The sequence below is a fragment of the Podarcis pityusensis genome (assembly GCF_964106645.2).
Source record: "Podarcis pityusensis genome assembly, chromosome: 9".
NCBI classification, from domain to species: domain Eukaryota; kingdom Metazoa; phylum Chordata; class Lepidosauria; order Squamata; family Lacertidae; genus Podarcis; species Podarcis pityusensis.
The window spans coordinates 7,882,540-7,902,748 of NC_138034.1; the positions used below are offsets into that span (position 1 = coordinate 7,882,540).

The window sequence follows — 20,209 nt, forward strand, 5'->3', positions numbered from 1 at the left end:
ATGTTCTTTATCATCAAAAAGCTATCTCTAAATGATTGTACCCCTCCCTCCTTATGCTGGTCTACAACAGTAATAAAGATTTGTTGTTGCTGCTATCTCTGACTTTACAAAACATCAAAGTACAAAGGTCGGGCCGCTGTAGGTAAGATCTACCAATTTGTAGGTCTCAATTTGTAGGTGGTCAACATGATTAATTCTTCATTCACCAGTTCCTCAAAGTCACCCTTGCCCTGCTACAATTAGGCTTGACTCCAAGAAAAGGCATTTTTCAAGCCTAGTTTTTGCTGAGGTGCATGTGATCTTCCTGTAGATTACAGCTGGGGAGTGAGGGTTAACCATGCCTTCCCCAACTGCACTCTCTAGGAAGATTCCTCCCCATTAAGCTTGAAAAAGCTAAAACATTTCTTTCAAGCCTAATTACTGGCAGTGGAGAGAAATATGAGTGCCCTTGGAGCATGCATGTGCTGTAGTGGTGTGTGATGAGTGCCCATGACAGTTTCTCGAGTTTTCAAAATGTGCTCACAGATCTAGAAAGGTTGGTGACCTATGGTGCAGGTCATGTACGCCCCCAGCCCCGGGGCCAAATAGGGTTCCAAGTTCCACATATACGCCTGATCTATACATGCAGCAGAATGGGAAAAGTGGTAAAATGTACTGTACTACTTCTGCCTGGAGAGGAAGAATGCTTTTTTAATGCTCCCCTATCCATGCCACATGACCAGGAAGCTGTCTGCAGACAAACACCGGCTCCCACAGCCAGTAAAGTGAGATGAGTGCCCCAACCCCAGAGTTGTTCGCGACTAGACTTAACTGTCAGGGGTCTCTTTACCGATTTCCAGCAAGTTAAAACCTAGCATACCAGAGAGAATGGTACTAATCCAGTCTGTTTCACAATGTGCTAACCTACTTGCAGGAAGATTTTATACACGGGAACATTTAAAAATGTGATTCCCAACCAGCAACCTGAAATGATACTGCCCATCCTACCATCTCATTCTGCTACATATATGTTTTACATTCAACTGATGGCAGATTTATATAAATTATGCAATTAGAATATATACCATTAAGATGAGTAAATGAGCTACATAATGAGATGACAGAAAGCTACTTCTCTTACTGCCATATTCATAATTACATGGCAGTGGCACAATAGTGGGTAGTCTTAAGCATATCCAGCGCTGTGGTGCAAAGCTCCCTCTGGTGGTCCCCCCCCCCCCGTTTTCCAGAGTTTTTAGGGAGTTTTAAGGGAGGGTGGCTGCTGGAGGGTGGCTCCTCCAGCAGGGAAGAGGCGGAGGCTGGACGTGGCATCTCCCGGCTCAACTGGCTGCTTCGTGCCACAGTGGCCACGGCAGACGGAGGCTATGGGTGCAGCTTCGGCACGGCATGGAGGAGGCGGGCGAGGGCGACGAGCTGATGCCGGGAGACGCCACGTCCAGCCTCTGCCTCTTCCCTGGCACCCTCCAGAACTTGGCGCCCTGGCGTCCCTCTATGGGTAAGACACCCCTGGCTGCATGCCCTGTTTAACTTAGGAGAAATGCTGCAGCTTAGCACAGAAGCACTAGGAGGCATATCCTTAATTATATAGCTTTAAAGAGAATATCTTGGCAGATAGTTACAGATACTCAGCCATTTCAAAGTATAGGTTGAACAAATGGGTTGGAAGTGGGGGATTTCTCTTTAGCCTAAATTTCAGATATCAGAAATGAGTATAAGTGTCTGTAACCCATCCTGAGAAGTGCCTGGTCATTAGTACTCTTCAGGTATTTGATAGGAAAAGTGGGGGAATAGCAAGGTCTGACCAAAGCAAGTGGTGAACAGGTGTATTTGCAATTCTGGGCACCTGTCAAAGTTGACCCACAGCCAGGTAGGAAATTAAGGATCCAGTACGATAGTTGGACCAAATCCCCACTCCTGAGGCCTATAGGACATCATCTTCATCTGCCTGGCTGAGCTGCAAGCTATTATTTCAATAAGTGTCTTTAATAACTACTTTTTATAACAGCCATTGCTAATATGATTATATAAAATTTATACCTGTCAGCATTTTCAGTCATTTGACTTTGTTCTATTGTACAATGGAAGTATCAATAACATGCTTACAACCCATTTCACTGCTCAAAAGGGCCAGCTCATTGGCATTGTACACACCTGGAGGGTATTAAGTTTTACTCCCTCAATCTCCATTGCTCAATGCAGTCCCTACTCCTCTTCTACTCATTTAAGATATCTGAAATCTAGGCTGAAGAGAAATCCCCTGCTTCATGGCCCATTCGTTCAGCTGCTGCAACCCCCAACGCCATCATGCAATCCCCAACCACATCATGGTGCTTGGAATAAAACTACACATTTTCAGAAAGGGCATTTTCTGAAAATGAAAACAGCACCTGTAGAGAAGATGCATTAACACAGGTAAGTATGACTCCTACTACAACCCCCCACCCCCAACGTTGAAAGTCAAAAAGAGGCAAGTTTAAATGCTGGCTTCTAAAGTAAAACATACATATATAGAAAATTTATACAACAAAATAAATTAATTTTCACTAAATAAGTATATGTCTGTGAACAGTCTTATTCCTTCTATTTAAAGAGGTTATAGCAATGGAATAAAGACAAGACATTTATATACTACCAACAATTTATTTTGTGTCTGCAAAAGTCCATATATTAATCCATCCAACGAAAGGATAATTAAGACCTAAGGATGCTAACTTGCTCAGTATTAATTCTCTTTAATGGCATTTTGAAAAGTAAAACGGTTACTGCTAACTCTTTGTTCTGCATTTTTAAATAAATAACTTTAAAGATGCACTAATTTACATGGAGAAGCTGCAATACTTAACTCCCTTTCACTGAAATCAGTGACTTGACTTTGGAAGAACTATCTCCTTATTTCTTTCATGACGTCCTGGTTAGAACTAAATTACAAATGAACTTCATGTGAGCTGTCCCTTCTTGGTTTGATTTGGATATATGGTCAATTTAAGAGGGATTTTTAAAAAACAAAAACAGAGAACAATGCTTACAACTCTGAAATAACATCAAGGTTAATCATTATGCCCAACTAACTATACTTTCAATCTTCATTTGTGGCTGACAGCACATTTAGCAGAAATACGCAATTCACTCTTGTAATTTGCCACTTGCCTGCACTAAGTAGCTGGCAGCCTTCCATGGGTAAGCACCCAAGTGGCAAATTATATTGTCCTCTACAATTTTCACTGCAGGTGTAGCCAGCACATGCAATTTCAGGGGCAGTAAGCTAGGGCTGGCTACCCTCCCATCAATCTGTTTTCTCTTTTTACTGGTCTTTAAAGGCAGAAGCCACAGAACCTGATACAGTGGCTGTGATTCTCTCATTGGACTTTCTCACTGGGCCTTTGTATCTAGGAGCTGCAGCAGCGAAGAAAATCAGTGCTTTTCTTATGCTGTGTGTGGGACGATAAGCACAGTAATCTCGTTTCCCTCTTGCTTGCTTTCACTTGGATTCAGAGTCTACGGGAAGTGCTGGTGGCAAAGGAAGGAAGTGGATGACTCCCACAGCAACTGGTTACAAACTGGTGACATTTTAAATGCCCTACTCCAGCAACTACTTAAGAGATATATTCCAAGAGGTTCTCAATTCATTTTAAAAAACTCAATGTGAACAGGTGTGTTTAAAATCTGCTCATTTAAATATGGTGCAGTCATACGTGCAAGAGAATCATGCATGATCTGTGGATTGTGGCACCTATCCTTACAAATTATTTTGTATAGATAATAGTAAGTAAAACTGTATTCAAGATAGCTTTCTTATTTATCATAAAACTCAATGAATTTCATTTCTAATCACATCAAACAACCAACCAACAAAAAAGAAATTTACCTTGCTGAGTATTCTGCTCTTGTATTCGATTCACAGTGAGGTCTAGAGGGCTATCCTGTTCTTCCTGAAATGAATTTTCTGTTTGGTTCATTTGGATACCTTTACATATCAGACTTGTTTCATATGACGAACCGTTTCTATTTTCTTGCATTTTACTACTTTTTGAAATGTATTCAATTGCAAATTGACGGATCATCTTTTTCATTAATTCCTGAGCAACTAAGGGAATGTTAGGATCACAGTTCTGAGGAAGATCTGTAGGAAAATAATAGCAAATAAACATATGAATTAGAATAAACACATTTACTGCATTTGCTTTATCCCTCTGCATCAAGACCTAATACTCTAATGAAACATTTATAAAGTTGTCGGTCTATGCCATGGGTAGGCAAACTAAGGCCCAGGGGCCGGATTCGGCTCAATCGCCTTCTAAATCCAGCCTGCGGATGGTCCAGGAATCAGCGTGTTTTTACATGAGTAGAATGTGTCCTTTTATTTAAAATGCATCTCTGGGTTATTTGTGGGGCATAGGAATTCGTTCATTTCCCCCCAAAAAATACAGTCCACCCCCCCCACAAGGTCTGAGGGACAGTAGACCGGCCCCCTGCTGAAAAAGTTTGCTGACCCCTGGTCTATGCTCTACAGATTTCACTTATTTAAATAATAGCAGTTAATTCAACATTTTCCTGTTGGCTCAACAAACTCAAGGGCTAAAATCCCAAAGAAAGAATACAAATATACACAAGAGAATCACACTTGTAGTCAAATATTTATCTAGTTTCTGCTCTAAGATCTTCAATGCCAAAGAGGCAGCTGCTTCTTCAGCTCCTCAAAATACAGAAAATCTGGGCTAGAAAGTCCTCAGCTGCATAGAATTGGAAGGAACCCCAAGAGTCGGCTAGCCCAACCCCCTGCATTGCAGGAATCTTGCACGAGAAGCTTCCATGAATAGACAACTTTCACCCCTTACCCTAGTACCCAGCAGAAAGTACTTTGCCCATGCATTCTGAATTACTGCTATCATCTGAGCAGGACATTAATCTACCGTGGTAGCTTGGAATGCGAATGAGATCCGTTCCGGAGCCCCGTTCGTATCCTGAACAGAACGTAAGACGCATCTGCGCGTCTCGCTGCTTCTACGCATGTGTGCGACGTCATTTTGACCGTCTGCGCATGCGTGAACGGTGAACCCGGAAGTAATGCGCTCCGTTACTTCCAGGTCACCGCAGAGCGCAACCCGAAAATACTTATCCTGAAGCATATTTATCCTGAGGTATGACACTACCTTTCAAAAAGTATTTATATCCCACCATTTTTTCCATTCAAGGTAGCTTACAAAAAAAAAGGTATTAATGAAGCGATATCCCTGCCCCACTTGCAAACTGATTTTAAGGATCAATGTTTCCTACTGCAAAAATAGGCAGAAACATGTAATACTGTAGTAGGAAACACTTAATTGGCACTAGGGCTGAACCATGCCTGGTTTTCAACATTGTGATATACCAATATAACACGATGTCTGAAATAAGGATGTAACTATGTAGAGGTGAACGGGGTAATGTCCTGGAAACTGCTATTACTAAGGGCAGTGATGGCCAAACTTGGCCCCCCAGCTGTTTTGGGACTACAACTCCCATCATACCTAGCTAACAGGACCAGTGGTCAGGGATGATGGGAATTGTAGTCCCAAAACAGCTGGAGGGCCAAGTTTGGCCACCACTGACTTAGGGGTATAAAATGGATACATGTTTACTTACCTTTAACATATTTTTACAACTGTTATTTTATGGTACAGAGTAACAGGGGCAGAAGGCACCGTGATAACTGGCTTCACAGTTTTCCCCACATCACAATTTTTTACATAGCACACATACACATTGGGATTCGCGATATATCGCCATGTTGCATATTATAAAAGTGTTACCACAATGTGAACTTCAAACTGATTTTTGACAATGTATCAATACATTGCCCAGCTCTAATTGGCACAAGAGTATATAGTCATGCATATATTACATGAAAGCTGACAAACTAAAATTGAAGACAACGTGAAGATTATTAGATCTAGAAATTCCTGCAAAGTAAATGAGTTACCCACACTTGATTGGCTTTTGTTTAGCCCTACAGGATCTGATGCATAATTTTGGTATGCTCCAGAAGCTGCCATTACTCTTGGATTCTCAGGCAGAAAATCATCTGGAAATATTGCAGTTATATATTATGTGCTAAATAAACAATGCCTGGAAAGCAGAGGTGTACACCATCATCCATGCCCTTGACTGAAAAGCCTAGTGTATATTTGCTCAAAAAGGCAAGAAATTATGGAAACAGTCACAGCCATGCATGCTATGAAGTGTATGTGTTCCAGCTGCTGACTACTGCTAACTACTCTCCCTTTGCTCTCCACAAGTAGCTCCAGCATGGATACAGGACCATCCTGCATACTGTTCTATGCCAACCAAAAGGGAGGCCCACCCCGTAACCAGTTCCCCCTTAAAGTAGCTTTAGCATAAGGTAAGTGCATCAGAAATGCTTACCATTAGAAAAGGTTTTAAATTAAAAAAAAATAAAATAAAGAAGAATATAAAGCTACACTGGGACAGACTGGCAATGGCAAACAGAACATATGAAAATTGCAAAGGGATGGCAATATCCAATTGCAGGGTTGCGTGCTGAAAGTGATTCAAAAGAATTACTAGACAAATACAATCAATTATGACATCAACTGAAGTAATATTACCTTTCTTGCGAAAGAGTGCATTTAGGTAATTCTCTGCTTGGCACTCAATTTTATCAGTGTTGGACTGGCCCTGAGATGATAGTTCCTCTGTAGGTGTTGACTGCAAAGAACCAATAATTGTCGTATGATCCTAAAAGGTATAAAGAACACTTCTAAATATGGGTAAATTATGGCTCTAAAAGTTTGCAAATAGTGACTAAGATTAAGAAGGCTTTCCATTTTAAAAATATGCATTCATCAGATCTTTTATACTGTAAAATAATTTGAATTCAAATAAGATTTTAATAAATATATTAGAAACCATCTCTTTCAACAATTTATAGCACACATACTCACACTGACTGTGTCTTTATGTAAATTACAAAAGGAACATTTTTCATCCATAGACCAGTCAGCCACTTCTTCTGGTTCACAGTCTAGAGGGGGAAATGAAAAGAAAATTATAAAAATAAAGTGTTAAAGAAACTTATAATTGACTACTACGAAAGGCAATTATCTGTTTAACTCTTCTTAAGAAGAGATACTTTTACAATGAACTGTCACCATGAGAAGATTGCATATGTACATAGCACATTGTTTTCAAAAAGATATACTGTATTAGTTTGGAGCCCAAGCAGAATAGTGACTTTTTCTGTTTATTTCAATGGAGCCTAAGTGCAAGTAACTATGACAAAACTTAAATTCCAGATTTCAGTGGGAACTGAGAATGACTAAGGCTGCAATCCCAAACCCCAGGATGCCCTCATGCTACCTCTACCTCTGCTATCTCTACCTAACTTGGCAGTATGCCCCATGAAACTTATTTTTGAATAAACATGCATAGGATTCCAATATAACACTTTCTACTGAACCCACTGAGAGGTATTCTCCCCTCTAATATTGGATATGTGAAACACAAGTTACAGTGGTACCTCTAGTTACGAGATTAAATTGTTCCAGAGGTCCATTCTTAAACCTGAAACTGTTATTAACTAGAGGCGTGCTTTCGCTAATGGGGCCTCTTGCGGCCGCCAAAGTTCTCAACTCAAGGTAACTCTTCCAGGTTAGCGGAGTTTGTACCCTGAAGTGTTTGTAACTCGAGGTACCACTGTATTTGCTTTAAGGAACTTTGAATATTTCTCCAGACTTCATTCAGATTGGGTTGTGTTTGTTTACAAAATTTAACACACCAGCATCAAGACTAAGAGTCTAGCACCAGCTAAATCTGTTTCTAACACTAGGATTTTTTCTAGTACCTAGAAGGCAGAGTAGTACTCTGTTAAGGAGGTGATGAAAATGCCATTGTCAGCTCCTGCTTAGTCAACCAATTGGGGGAATACAAGGGGCATGACAGCATAAGCAAGATAGCAGCAGATGCTGGTAGGGCAATGCAGTTGAGTTGCTACTAGAGAAAATGTTGGCTGTTTAAAGATCAAAACAAATGAACACAGCACTGAGTATTTTCTTGGCTGGAGTCTGCACTCCAATAAATAAAACAACACTTTCTAGCACCTATTAACCTATAGAAATCCCAAAGGGACTAAATTCAACAGGTATATATGGTGGAAAAGCACCAAACTAGAAAATCCCATACTGTATCTATCTTAGGACGGGCAATTTAATTATAGAAAATAATTGTGTCACCATAAATTAGTTCCAACTGAACTGTACAATATACCATACCTTACTGTATTTAGTCAGTAGCAGGAGAAAACTCATAATAACACTAAATTTTATCATGTCAAATCTCTCCATATAAAATCATCCTGATTTTATGAAACCTAAACATTTTGATACCTCAGTTATCTCTTAAGTATTTTTAACTGAAATAAATGGGGCTCTAAAATGTTTAGATGGCGGGATTGTATATCTTGTGAGGTTAGTACGTAAAGTAAAATGTATGTTCTCTTAAGCAAGTACTGTATTTACAGATTTTTTTTCTTTTTATATTATTTGTTACATTTATATTTATTTATTTAAAACATTTATATATTGCAGTTTACAAAGACTAAAAACAACACAAAGAACAATAAACTATTCAGCATATAGACAACAATTTAAAAAAATAAACAGCAGGTAAAAGTGCAATAAATTGAGAGTTTAAAATGTGGGCAAATGAGGGTTGCTATTCAAGATAGTAAAAATGTTTTAAATGATTGGGTCATCAATCTAATTTCTGCCTGGTGCCTAAAAGAAAACAAAGTTGGCATCACCAGGACAGCATTTCAAAGATGCAAGCCATTCCCTTTGTAAAATGGGTATTGACAGATGACCACTGGCCAATTAATATCTTCCTTTCCTTCAAGAAGAATGCCAGTGCAACTATATGAAAGTAATAATAATGCTTAGCATTTATAATGCTTTTTATGAGTGTTGAGTTCCACAAACACCAGGTATGGTGAACCAATGAGTCCTGCATTTTGCTGAACTACAACTCCTATCAGCCTTAGCCGGCATGGTCATAATGGGATAATGAGGACTGTAGTTCAGTATCCTCTGGAGCAGGAGGGGGGAAGGCATGTTTGCCATCCTCATATACATTATCTCAGAAAACCTTTCCAATCTTCTAAGTTAGGTCACTATTATGTTCTTCATATTGCTGTTCAAGATGAAGGTAAGTGGAGGTACTGTCTTGACTTCACAGCCAAGATGTGAAAATGCTATCAATATTTAAATTAAACAAACAACTTACAAAATGAAAGGAAACTTTAAATGGCTTTAGTCCAGTCTTTGGTGAAATGCCTCACTAATTTTCCTTTATTGTTCCTACCATTGTGTTTTCCAACAGGAGCGGATGCTCAGGAGTAATACAGCATCTTGGACCATTTCCTAATTCCAAAAATCACTATGTTTCAAGAGGAATGTCAGCTGTAGCGGCATGAAAATCCCCTACAACTTGAAACCAGCTTGATTTGTCTGTCTCCGCAGGTGGCGTATTTAGGTAGGTAACCATATCTACAGAGGAGGGGAAGTCCACTAAGCCTAAACCCTACCAAGTAGCTTTGCAGCCATGACAAAAGAACCATAACAAGTTATTCCACCTTCGGATCACTGTCATCCCAATCAACACAAAACATGAAAGCAAGACTGTGTCCAGACACTTGAGTGGTGACAGATATTAACAGACAGACTCATAGCTGTCATGGAGATCATGAAATGCTATCATGACAAGTACCGGTAGATCTCAGCATGGATGAAATCCATGGGAAACTGAGACCACCCAGCTAACTTAGGTAGGAAGACTGTTGGACTGCAGATTGGGTGATACATCCACAAGAAGCCCAGTTCTGTCTCTAACACTGACCCTTAAGAACATTCAAAATGATTGCCAGAGAACTTTTAAATGGTGAAATTGCAACAGACAACACTACCAGCATTCTCCACTACCCGTCTTCTAGGTTTAATAGGTTTAATATACTGCAACACAGAAAAATCCAGTGGATAAAGCTGACTTTTAACTCAGCATCATCTGACCAGGCTTCTGTGATAAAACACTAGCTAAGTATGTTAATCAAGAATGAAATCTATTAATGGACCTGAATTGAGAAACAGAAGCTTAAAAACAAAAGGGGTGCTGCTACGACAATGAGATGGGGAAGGGGAGATAACCCTCAAATGTCTACCAGCATTCTGCCCATAAGCCTATCTCTACCCCAGCCCTACCTGCTCCTGCCTTGGAATATGCATACCAAGGCCACTTCTATTCCTCTCTGCCCTGTCCAGACAACTCATTTCCAAGCAGTTCCCAATCACAGTAGAGAAAAAACAACAAATCCCAACACAGAGAACAAGTAGACTGATGTACAAGGCACCCAAAAACTAGTCTCCCTGACTTCTTTGAAGTCTCTTGTTATTTTCCCTGCTAACATCTCTTTTCATGGCAGAAGCGATAGCGTTGAAGCCATAAACATGGGGAAAGCTTTACTGCTTGATTCTGCTGACTCTGGAATATAGTCCTCAGCCACTGCACCAACTCTCTTTTAAAAAGTTTTTTTTTTTTAATTAAACAATAATTTATTGAAAGAAATATATTTTTACAAATATACATTTGCACAGGATTCAGAAAAGTGAGACTTTATTCAGTTATGATAATAATGGTGCAAAATCATTACTGTTATCATATTTAATTAGTTCAAAAATAATCTTAGCAGTACACCGATTCCTGTTATTCCTTTCATTAGGTAATGCCCCAAAAAGAAACTAACAGTGTCAATATTCTAAAGTGAACAAAATATCAGGAACACTTATGTTAAATCAAGGACGTTAAACTAATCTTAAATCAAGGTTAAAAGAAATGGAAAAGCACTTGTAGAGAACAGAACAAAGACAACAAACACTAAAATTTCCCAGCACAATTCCTTGTTTATCAAAAACATGCTTCAAATTGTCACATTATTTAAAGGTAGCCTTTAAGCACTTCAAACTTTTTTTTACCTTCAAATAAACTGAGGTCTCTTCGTAGCCTTGGTCCATAAAGCCCTTCTAAAATACTTTCAAAACCTACCAAAAAGAAAAATTGAAACATTTTACAATTACATCAAAAAGTTATTTACACAAATGTAGCAGTGGGAAAAGTATATCATTGCATTTGGGGACAAGACACTAAATGGAGTTTCTTCTCAGTGATAATTGGCTAGTGGGTATCTTCTTTTTCCCTTCCAATGTCTTCTTCCAAGTGGTATTTTTTGGGGGAGTGGAGTTACTGATAGAATGGCACCATCCACGTTATTGATAACCTTGTACATAATCTCCCCCAGCCCACAAATGCATCTCGGAATAGAGCATGGGGGGGGGGGAATCACGGCTTGTGTGAGAACTCCAGCGAATTGCACCCCCTTAAAACTGTGTGTCCCAGCCCGCCAAATCTCTGAAATCCCTTCACACAATGTTGTGGCTTGTTCCCAAGATATCTACTAGATATTTTGGAAAAAGGTTTGTCTGTCCATTTGTTTGTTCAATATACGTTTAGATACCTGTGTAGGTAACATTGCCATACTTGGCAGAGGGTTTCTAAGGTAGGGTCAGTGCTGTTTGTCGAAGTCTGGATCTCACAGAAACTTGTCTTTGCCCATTATTTGACATAGTTTTGCTTGAATCTTGAGATATCATCACCAAACTCAGTCCTTGTACTCCAGTGGTGGGGATGGAAGACTTCATCACCACCAAGATGCTATTCAGATGTTTGACTAATTTTTAATCAAGATGGTGGACTGAAACATGCTTTTGGAATAACTAGACATAATTTTTGGCATGATGGCTCCAAACTCACAAATTGTACTATCCATTTAAATTTCACAGTATTTGTTGGTTTCTAAAAATATCCAGGCACTACTGGGCACTTCCTAATAGATAGTACTGCTAGGATTAACTTATTACATGGATTGTTGGTTAATATGAGGCTATCTTTATTGTTCAGTTCAATATTTACAAAGTTTATTTAAGAATTAAAAGAGTTACTGTCTATATTTCTCTGAAGTAAAATTACAACCCAATCCTGTCTTACTGCAGTACTACATTATCTCTCTTTTGTGTAATTTATATTTTACATTTTAATGCTCTTAAGAATTCACAACCAGTTTGGTTTAATATTATGTGTTAAGTAGACATCTGTATTATTATTTATTTGATAATGTTTGGCAAAGTTTGCAAGATCAAAGTTAGTATGACAGCTACGATTTATATACAGAGTGGAATGAATTTTGCCTCCTCCTTTCTTGTTCTTCCCTCAAATGATAGTTAACTTGTGGACACACCAAGGCTATGCTGTTACTCATTCCACCTCTAAGATTTAAGTATTTTGGAACACGGTTTAATAGCTGATTTGGGCAAGGTACGAAACTGGATGAGGAAGATCCTCTGTTACACAAATAGCTTCTTCTCCAGCTCAGGAGCTCTGTGATTGTTGCCATATACAGTAAGTTTAAAACACAACTGTCACTGGCTTGGTATATAAGTGAAAGGCCAGTAGCTACCTTCCTATTTTACATGTGCAGAATGTGCAAAGCAGGGCTTCCCCAAACCTGGGTCTCCAGCTATTTTTGGACTACAATTATCATCCTTGACCACTGCTCCTGCTAGCTAGGGATAATGGGTGTTATAGTCCAAAAACAGCTGGAGATCCAAGTTTGTGAAACCCTGGTGTATAGCATATATTTACGCTGCACATACGTTTTGGATCACCAAACATTACCTATATTGCATATGCTAAAAGCCTAATGAATGGAGGAATCCAGAGGCCCCCTTCTGATATACCTTTGCTACTATGTATGGTCATAACACATTGTAAAGGTAGTTTTATTTACAAACTACTGTTATGATAACCTAGCCTCTTGAGACAGCCATCATTTGCATGGTTTATAAAGACAACAGGAAGCCAAATCAAAGAAGTATACAGCTTGCCCAAAATGGAGGCAATCTAGAAGGCAGCATTAACCACACCAGGAAAGGAAAATATAAATGTCATTCAGTAGTCAAATACCATTCCTCTATTTTGCTTCTTGGAGCCCAGAGCTGAGCGCACAAACTACCCAGAAGGAACACATGTCCCACACCAGAGATACTGCCCCTTCCCATACTAGAATGATATATGCAAGACAGTAAACATTGAAGAAGTAGCCAAAATTTCAAAAGCTCCAATTTCCATTCATATGCTGCTTGTTGCAGAGAACACAACTATAACTTTGTTTGAAAGTAGACCTAGACTGAAAACAGTTTAAAGGGCAAGTCTTTTAGCACACAACTGCTTACAGTTTTATTATATACATACAGTAAATGTTTTAAAACAGAAAGCATCTTTAATATTTGCATAGTTTTACTAACCTTCCCTTCTAGCTAGCTACCTATAGAAAAGAGGCATTTTGGGATACATGATGGTAAACTAACAGAAACTTACTCAATAAATTCACGACCAGTTTCAATAAATCTGGTCTTTGATGGTGTCACACATCCTCTGAAGGTTTGCAGCTTAAGTTGGGGACATTACTGGATGCTGCTCCACCTGAGTAGCAGGTGGCAGCAATGGCCAGGATCATTTTTTGTTACCAGTTTGGAATGAATTGGGGGCAGGGGGACTTGTGGATCTTCAGATGTTGCTAGACTACAACTCCCATCATTCCTGACCACTGGCCATGCCAACTGCACACAGTCCGAAATTACTGGTCACTTTTCGTTTTTTTTTTGCAACTTAAGATCACCATCTAATGACCAAGTTAAGAATTGCAGTCACCTCATTTGCCCATGAAAGTAATCTCCACTGCAGGATAGCAAGGGCAGCTGTTAACAACTATTGTTGATATGCTAGCCTAGCATGGGTAGGCAAACTAAGGCCCGTGTTTTTACATGAGTAGAATGTGTCCTTTTATTTAAAATGCATCTCTGGGTTATTTGTGGGGCATAGGAATTCGTTCATTTCCCATCCCACCCCCAAAATATAGTCCGGCTCCCCACAAAGTATGAGGGACAGTGGACCGACCCCCTGCTGAAAAAGTCTGCTGACCCCTGTGCTAGAGACACTCCATTGTGGAACTGTTTGCATAAGTAAACAATCCACCTGTGAAGCTATTTCACGTGTTTAAATGGATTACTTATCTCTTGTGGGTAGGAGGGAAGCTTTGAATCCAACTTTACAGGAGACAAAGCAAACTGCCTGGGTTGCTCCCAGCCTCCTGAGGATTCCAAAAGCTGTCTGTTGTTAATGAGGCACACATTTTTCAGTTTGCTTTCTGTTCTTTGCTCCCAGGTAGGAAAGGCATGATTTGGTCTGTCTCCCCTTCTTCTTTCTCCTCCAGGTGGTCATCTTCCCCCACCCCCTTATTTTAGAAGGGGTTTGTATGGACATTCTTTAAGCAAAATGAGCTTTGCTTGGGGGGGGGGGGAATCAAGGAAGAATGGGAGGTTGCTTTGTTGTTATTTTAGCAACAAGATTACTTCCTCCATTTGTGGGCATTCCTTTCTGGTTTACATAATGAGGCGCTGGAAGGATGCTTTGGAGATGTTTGGGACCTTCTCTCTTCCCCCAACCCCCAATGTTTCGAAGGAATACTATGGAATAATATTTAGGATGAATATTATGGCATTTTAAAGACTCATTTAAACCCACTTTGTAAGTCTGCCACCTCGTTGTTTTATTGTAATGAATCTCATAATATTGGACTCACATTGGCTGGGACAAGAAAACACTCTTGAGAGGACATGGCAGCCTTCAAGGGAGGAGGAGGGGATGGTGCTAACATGAATCTTTTAGTGAGATTCTCAAATGCTGTATATTAAAAGGAAGGCCTGCAAAATGCATTAACATTTACATATTTGGTTTGCCATGGTAAATGTGGCATCCCAGGTACCCAGAACCTTTCATGTAACAGGATTCTGAAGGCTCAGCTGTACAGGCAGTCCTGCAAAAAAATGTTTTCTTGCAAGTGGAGAGTTACTGCTCAAAAACAGTAAATTAGGTTGCAACCCCAATCCCATTTGCCTTGATATATTTCAGTAGGATCTATTTCTGTGTTAGGGTTATGGTTAGGGTTGTGTTGTTAGGCCTGTTCTTCTAATAAGTTTGATATACTGTTAGAGACATATTTAACTGTGATGCGGTACTTGCTGAAGCTGCAACATAACATATTGAGTTAAGACAGACCGACACCCCCCCACCCCCACCCCTGTATTTATATACTTATGGCTGACAACTATTGCTGAGGCTGAGCCCCATTTATGTTTGTGGTATCCAATTAAGAGCTGCTCTTAAAAATATGATAATAGCAAACTGTCACTGATGTAAATTGTGTATTAGTTCATGTGTTTCAAAAAAATAAACAGAAAGTGTTGCTGCATTGGGGGGGTGACTAGCCATTTTGGTTTTGTGCCTGTAACCCAGGTTCTGGGATCCTTTGGCTCCTAGCTTTTCCATCTCTGTTTCTAACACTAACTGCAGATGATGGGAGGAGCCCAAAAATGTCTGGAAGGACACAGACTTCTCATTACTGAAATAAAGCAGCAGGTTTCAAAATGAATATTGATTTTTGTTCTGTCTCACATTTTTCAAACGTATCATTCAGTGCTGAACTGGATTTTTAACAAACCAGAGGGCAGAAGCGGCTGGTGGCAGAAAGCAGGGGCCAACATCACATAATGATATTCTTGGCCAAATCAAACTCTAAACCAATGTTTCTCAAGCTTGGGTACCTAACTGTTATTGGACTACAACTCCCATCATCCCTAACTAGCAATGCCAGTGGTCAGGGATGATGGGAGTTATAGTCCAACAGCAGTCAGGGACCAAGTTTGAGAAACACTGCTCTAAACCAAAGTCTCTGTGATCCTAGTTAGACACACTGTGCACTCAACATTGCCACTGATGAATGCTTATGTTCCTGTGTAAAGATGGCTCCAGCTTTATCAGTGAGACAGTAGCAGATCTGCCTTGGACTGTTACAGGATTTGCAGTTCTCATGCCTTTGCTGCCCTCACTCCCAATCTTGCTAACAAATTTTACCATTAATGAGTTTTTAAAAAGGTATGCTATTTCGTTCTTTGAATATTTAACCATATTTGACCAAGATCAAATACTAAGCAATCAATTGACCATATTTGACAATTGTGCCAACTCTAACTCACTTCTAATAATACTTTATAAGATCATAAAGTGTTCACATGCACTCCACCTTTATTTGCCAACTTCTAGTCCCCAATGAAAGATGTAGAAGACAAAGAAAGAAAGAAAGAATACAGAGTGGTGACTTCAAATGTAGTTTTATTTTTGAGATGGTGCGGAAGAGATATTTGGACTTCTTTTTTTTAAAGAGTTATACTAATGGAGGAAGTGCCAAAGAACTTTTAAAGCTTATTGTGCCATAAAGTCATATTCTGTGGAGTCAGTGATCTAAACATCAACGTGGCTCCATCACATATTTCAGTTTCTGAGAATACCTCATCACAGAAATAATAATGCTATATAGTATGGAGAAGAAAATTAAGGTAACATTGTACATCAACTTAGTTATGCACCTAATACCTAATGTTCAGCACAGTATCTTGTTTTGAGTTCATGGTGGCGCTAGAGTAACACTAGAAGGTGTAAAGGATTGTTTTAAGATACTCAAATGCCCTCACCACCAAATTCAAGAAAAGTTTAAATACAGAGTTTTCTTTTCTGGTTCCCCCAAACTTAAAAGTCATAAAAGTACTTTCAAATATTAAAAGAATATAGAACATCTTCAGGTCTAAGAATGTAATCTGGAAATCTGTCACGTAGATTTCTTATGGCTGTAAAACAATGGCAAGGTCACACACGGCCTCAGATTTCTCCTTCTCTGCTACAGATTTCTCCATCTTCTGCGTATTATGAAAGAAACTTGCCAATGTATTGGAAATACACCACACATACATTTCCAAGACATAAAGTTCATGAAGATATAAATCTGAAGTTGTGACTCCTCTGTATATTACATACACATATGGAAAAATGTTGAGCTATGGTTACTGTTTCAACATGTAGCGTTAATCTGAATCAGTACATTTTTGCACAGATTACAGTATTGGCTATAGCCTATGGCAGGAGACAGAAAAGGTAAGCAGGAAGCAGATAAACACATCCCAGTCTGCTAACCATGGTATAGAAATTGGGTACCCATGATGTATGAACAGGGTGATTATGATACTATAAGAAAACTCTTATAATGTCTGGCTGAATAACCAATAAATAACCTAAAGTATTATATCTTAGTTCTGTGACATGTTAATTATAGGGACATTCATTTTCTAATCTGTTTGACTCAGAAAACAAGTAGCATGGGTTAATAATAGTGAATTTTAAAAATCTTCTGATATCTGAAGCATCTCTTCAAGATATTCCATCTTAAAATGCAATCTTAATTTTATATAATAAACATGTTAAAATCTGCACCTGTATTCAGTGTGACCCTCTGCAAACTGCATGTTCCTACAGGTGGGATGTGATTTTAATCCATTCTTTCTGCTCTCTATGCACCATGAAAAGTCTGTTCTGGATAGCAGAACCCTTTGAATAAATTGGAAGGTGGTGCTGGGGGTAAACAATATTTCCTCCTCCTGCTCTTGTAGCAAGAAGCCCCTACCTACTCCATCACATCTGAGAATGGGGGAAAAATATTCCATTGATGGAAATCATCCATAGGAGTACTGTCTGCAGTATCCTATGCTGTGGAGCACTATTCCAGCAAAGATTTGGCAGGCATCCTTATTTTTTACTTTCAGGTGTCTCAAATACTTTTTTAATGCTGCAGTCCTTTGCAGCAGTTTAATTTGAATTAGGTAGCCACCTGTATGATCATCTGTAATGACACAAGATGTCCACCAGCAGGACAGCACACCAAATGGCAATCAGACCAGAAGAGGGATGAAGCAGTGTGGTGTAGTGGTTAAGAGCGGTAGTCACGTAATCTGGGGAACCGGGTTCGCGTCTCCGCTCCTCCACATGCAGCTGCTGGGTGACCTTGGGCCAGTCACACTTCTTTGAAGTCTCTCAGCCCCACTCACCTCACAGAGTGTTTGTTGTGGGGGAGGAAGGGAAAGGAGAATGTTAGCCGCTTTGAGACTCCTTAAAGGGAGTGAAAGGCGGGATATCAAATCCAAACTCTTCTTCTTCTTCAAAGAACAACCAACACTCAAAATGGATCTGAATGGTAAGGATGACAAAACTCTAACACTCCACTGCTTAGGAAGAGCTACCTGCTCCAATGCTCAGGGAAATGTGTAAGTTTTATGTGCAGAAAACTTGAGGCAGAGAGCTATCAGCAGCAAGCCCAATTTAGGAATAGTGAGCCAATGATTCTCAAGCTATGGAACATATTACTATTAAGAATATAATAACAGCCTGCTGGATCAGGCCAGTGATCCATCTGTTCAGCATCCTGTTTCCCACAATGGCCACACAGACTGATGGAGTCCCACAAGCAGGACCCAAGAACAAGAACACTCTCCCCTCCTGCTGCTTCCAGCAACTTGTATTTAGAAGCATACTGTCTCCGACAGTGGAGGCAGAGCATAGACCAGGGTGGTCCAACCTGCAGCCCACAGTCCACATGTGGCTCACGAAGTCTTTTTTGACAGCCCTCAGCAACATTCAAGAAAAGAACTTAAAGCCTTGAAAAAGGGTCATGCACTGTTAACGAAAGTAGATACACCTGTTTGTGTATTAAATCTGTTTACAGAGCCTAGGGCTTGCCGATCAGAAGGTCGGTGGTTTGAATCCCCGTGACAGGGTGAGCTCCCATTGTTCAGTCCCAGCTCTTGCCCAACTAGCAGTTCGAAAACATGTCAAAATGCAAGTAGATAAATAGGTACCGCTCCGGCAGGAAGGTAAACGGCGTTTCCGTTCGCTGCTCTATTTTGCCAGAAGCGGCTTAGTCATGACCCACATGACCCAGAAGCTGTCTGCGGACAAACACCGGCTCTCTCAGCCTATAGAGCGAGATGAGTGCACAACCCCAGAGTCATCCATGACTGGACCTAACAGTCAGGGGTACCTTTACTGTGTACCGGTATATTAAATAATTTTATTATATTGCGAACACTTTAATTTATGATATGGAAATTTAATTCAGTGTGTGGCTCACAGGCTCAGTGTCAAAATATTCTTGCAACCTACTGGGCATGAAAAGTTGGACTGCCCTGGCATAGCCAATAAAGTGAGAAGCTATTGATAGCCCTGCAGGATATGGAATACCTGAAAGGGGCAGCAGCAGCAAAGACAAGCGCCTATGTGCATCTCCACATATGAAAATATTTACACATTCACATGTAGAAGAAAGTATGGTATGGAGGAGCGGAAAGGGGTGAAAGAGCTACAGTAAGTACAGAGGTGTGGCCCCAAAATCAGAAGGGTTGAGTAACTAGAATAAGCCAAGCCAAATTTGTGGATGCGTGTCAAACATGAAATGAACAGTTTAAAGTATTATTATAGCCTCCCTTTTCTATAGTCTTTCTCTGGACTCCATAAACGGGGGGTTGTCTGTACATGATTTTAAGTTAATGTAATTTAGTGTCTAGGCTGCAGAATGTAGTCTCCCCCTTTCACACATACACCGCTATAGCCTGGATTCAATATATAGTGGTACCTCTGGATACACGCACCTCTGGTTGCGTATCCTTCAGGATGCGAACGCAGCAAACCCGGAAGTATTTTTCCAGGTTTCACCATGCACACATGTGCAGAAGCAGCACCTTCGGTTGCGAATTCCTTGGGATCCGACTGGAGCTCTAGAATGGATCCCGTGCGCAACCGGAGGTACCACTGTATTTCAGAGAACACTGAATCCTAAATATGTTACCTAAGTAAAATCAGCAGCTGAAATCCTGCTCAAGACATTAGACTCATTAGATGCATTGGTAGGATCTTCCCACTAATGGTTTCATGGGCTGGACTCCCTACTCAGCCCCCAATACATAACAAACGTAAATCCAAGTTCATGGAAGATCTTTGACATCATTTCTCATGTCTGTCACTCTATCTGACTGGTTTTCCAATTCCATATAGTATTTTATTGACAGACATGCCAGTATTCTTTTTGCTAGCACCTAGTTAATCTTTTATAGGTCTACAGGTCCTGGTGTGTCTGTAGTGAAGATGCTGGACACGGTCACTCAGAAGAGTG

At 40.0% G+C, this 20,209-nt stretch overlaps 1 protein-coding gene across 8 annotated transcripts in view; it reads right to left on the bottom strand.

The window, feature by feature from the left end:
• LCORL (ligand dependent nuclear receptor corepressor like) overlaps positions 1–20,209 on the bottom strand; it is a 65,552-nt gene that overhangs the window by 27,815 nt on the left and 17,528 nt on the right. For all 8 annotated transcript variants that reach the window (XR_013990094.1, XR_013990095.1, XM_081019754.1 and 5 more), the window contains exons 2-5: positions 11,019–11,084; positions 6,942–7,021; positions 6,606–6,735; positions 3,866–4,120 (exon numbers count right to left, since the gene is read on the bottom strand). Coding sequence is in view for 6 of the 8 variants with exons in the window: in XM_081019754.1 (XP_080875880.1) it covers positions 3,866–4,120; positions 6,606–6,735; positions 6,942–7,021; positions 11,019–11,084 (531 nt within the window). In the remaining 2 variants the exon portion in view is untranslated. The remainder of the gene's footprint in view (positions 1–3,865; positions 4,121–6,605; positions 6,736–6,941; positions 7,022–11,018; positions 11,085–20,209) is intronic.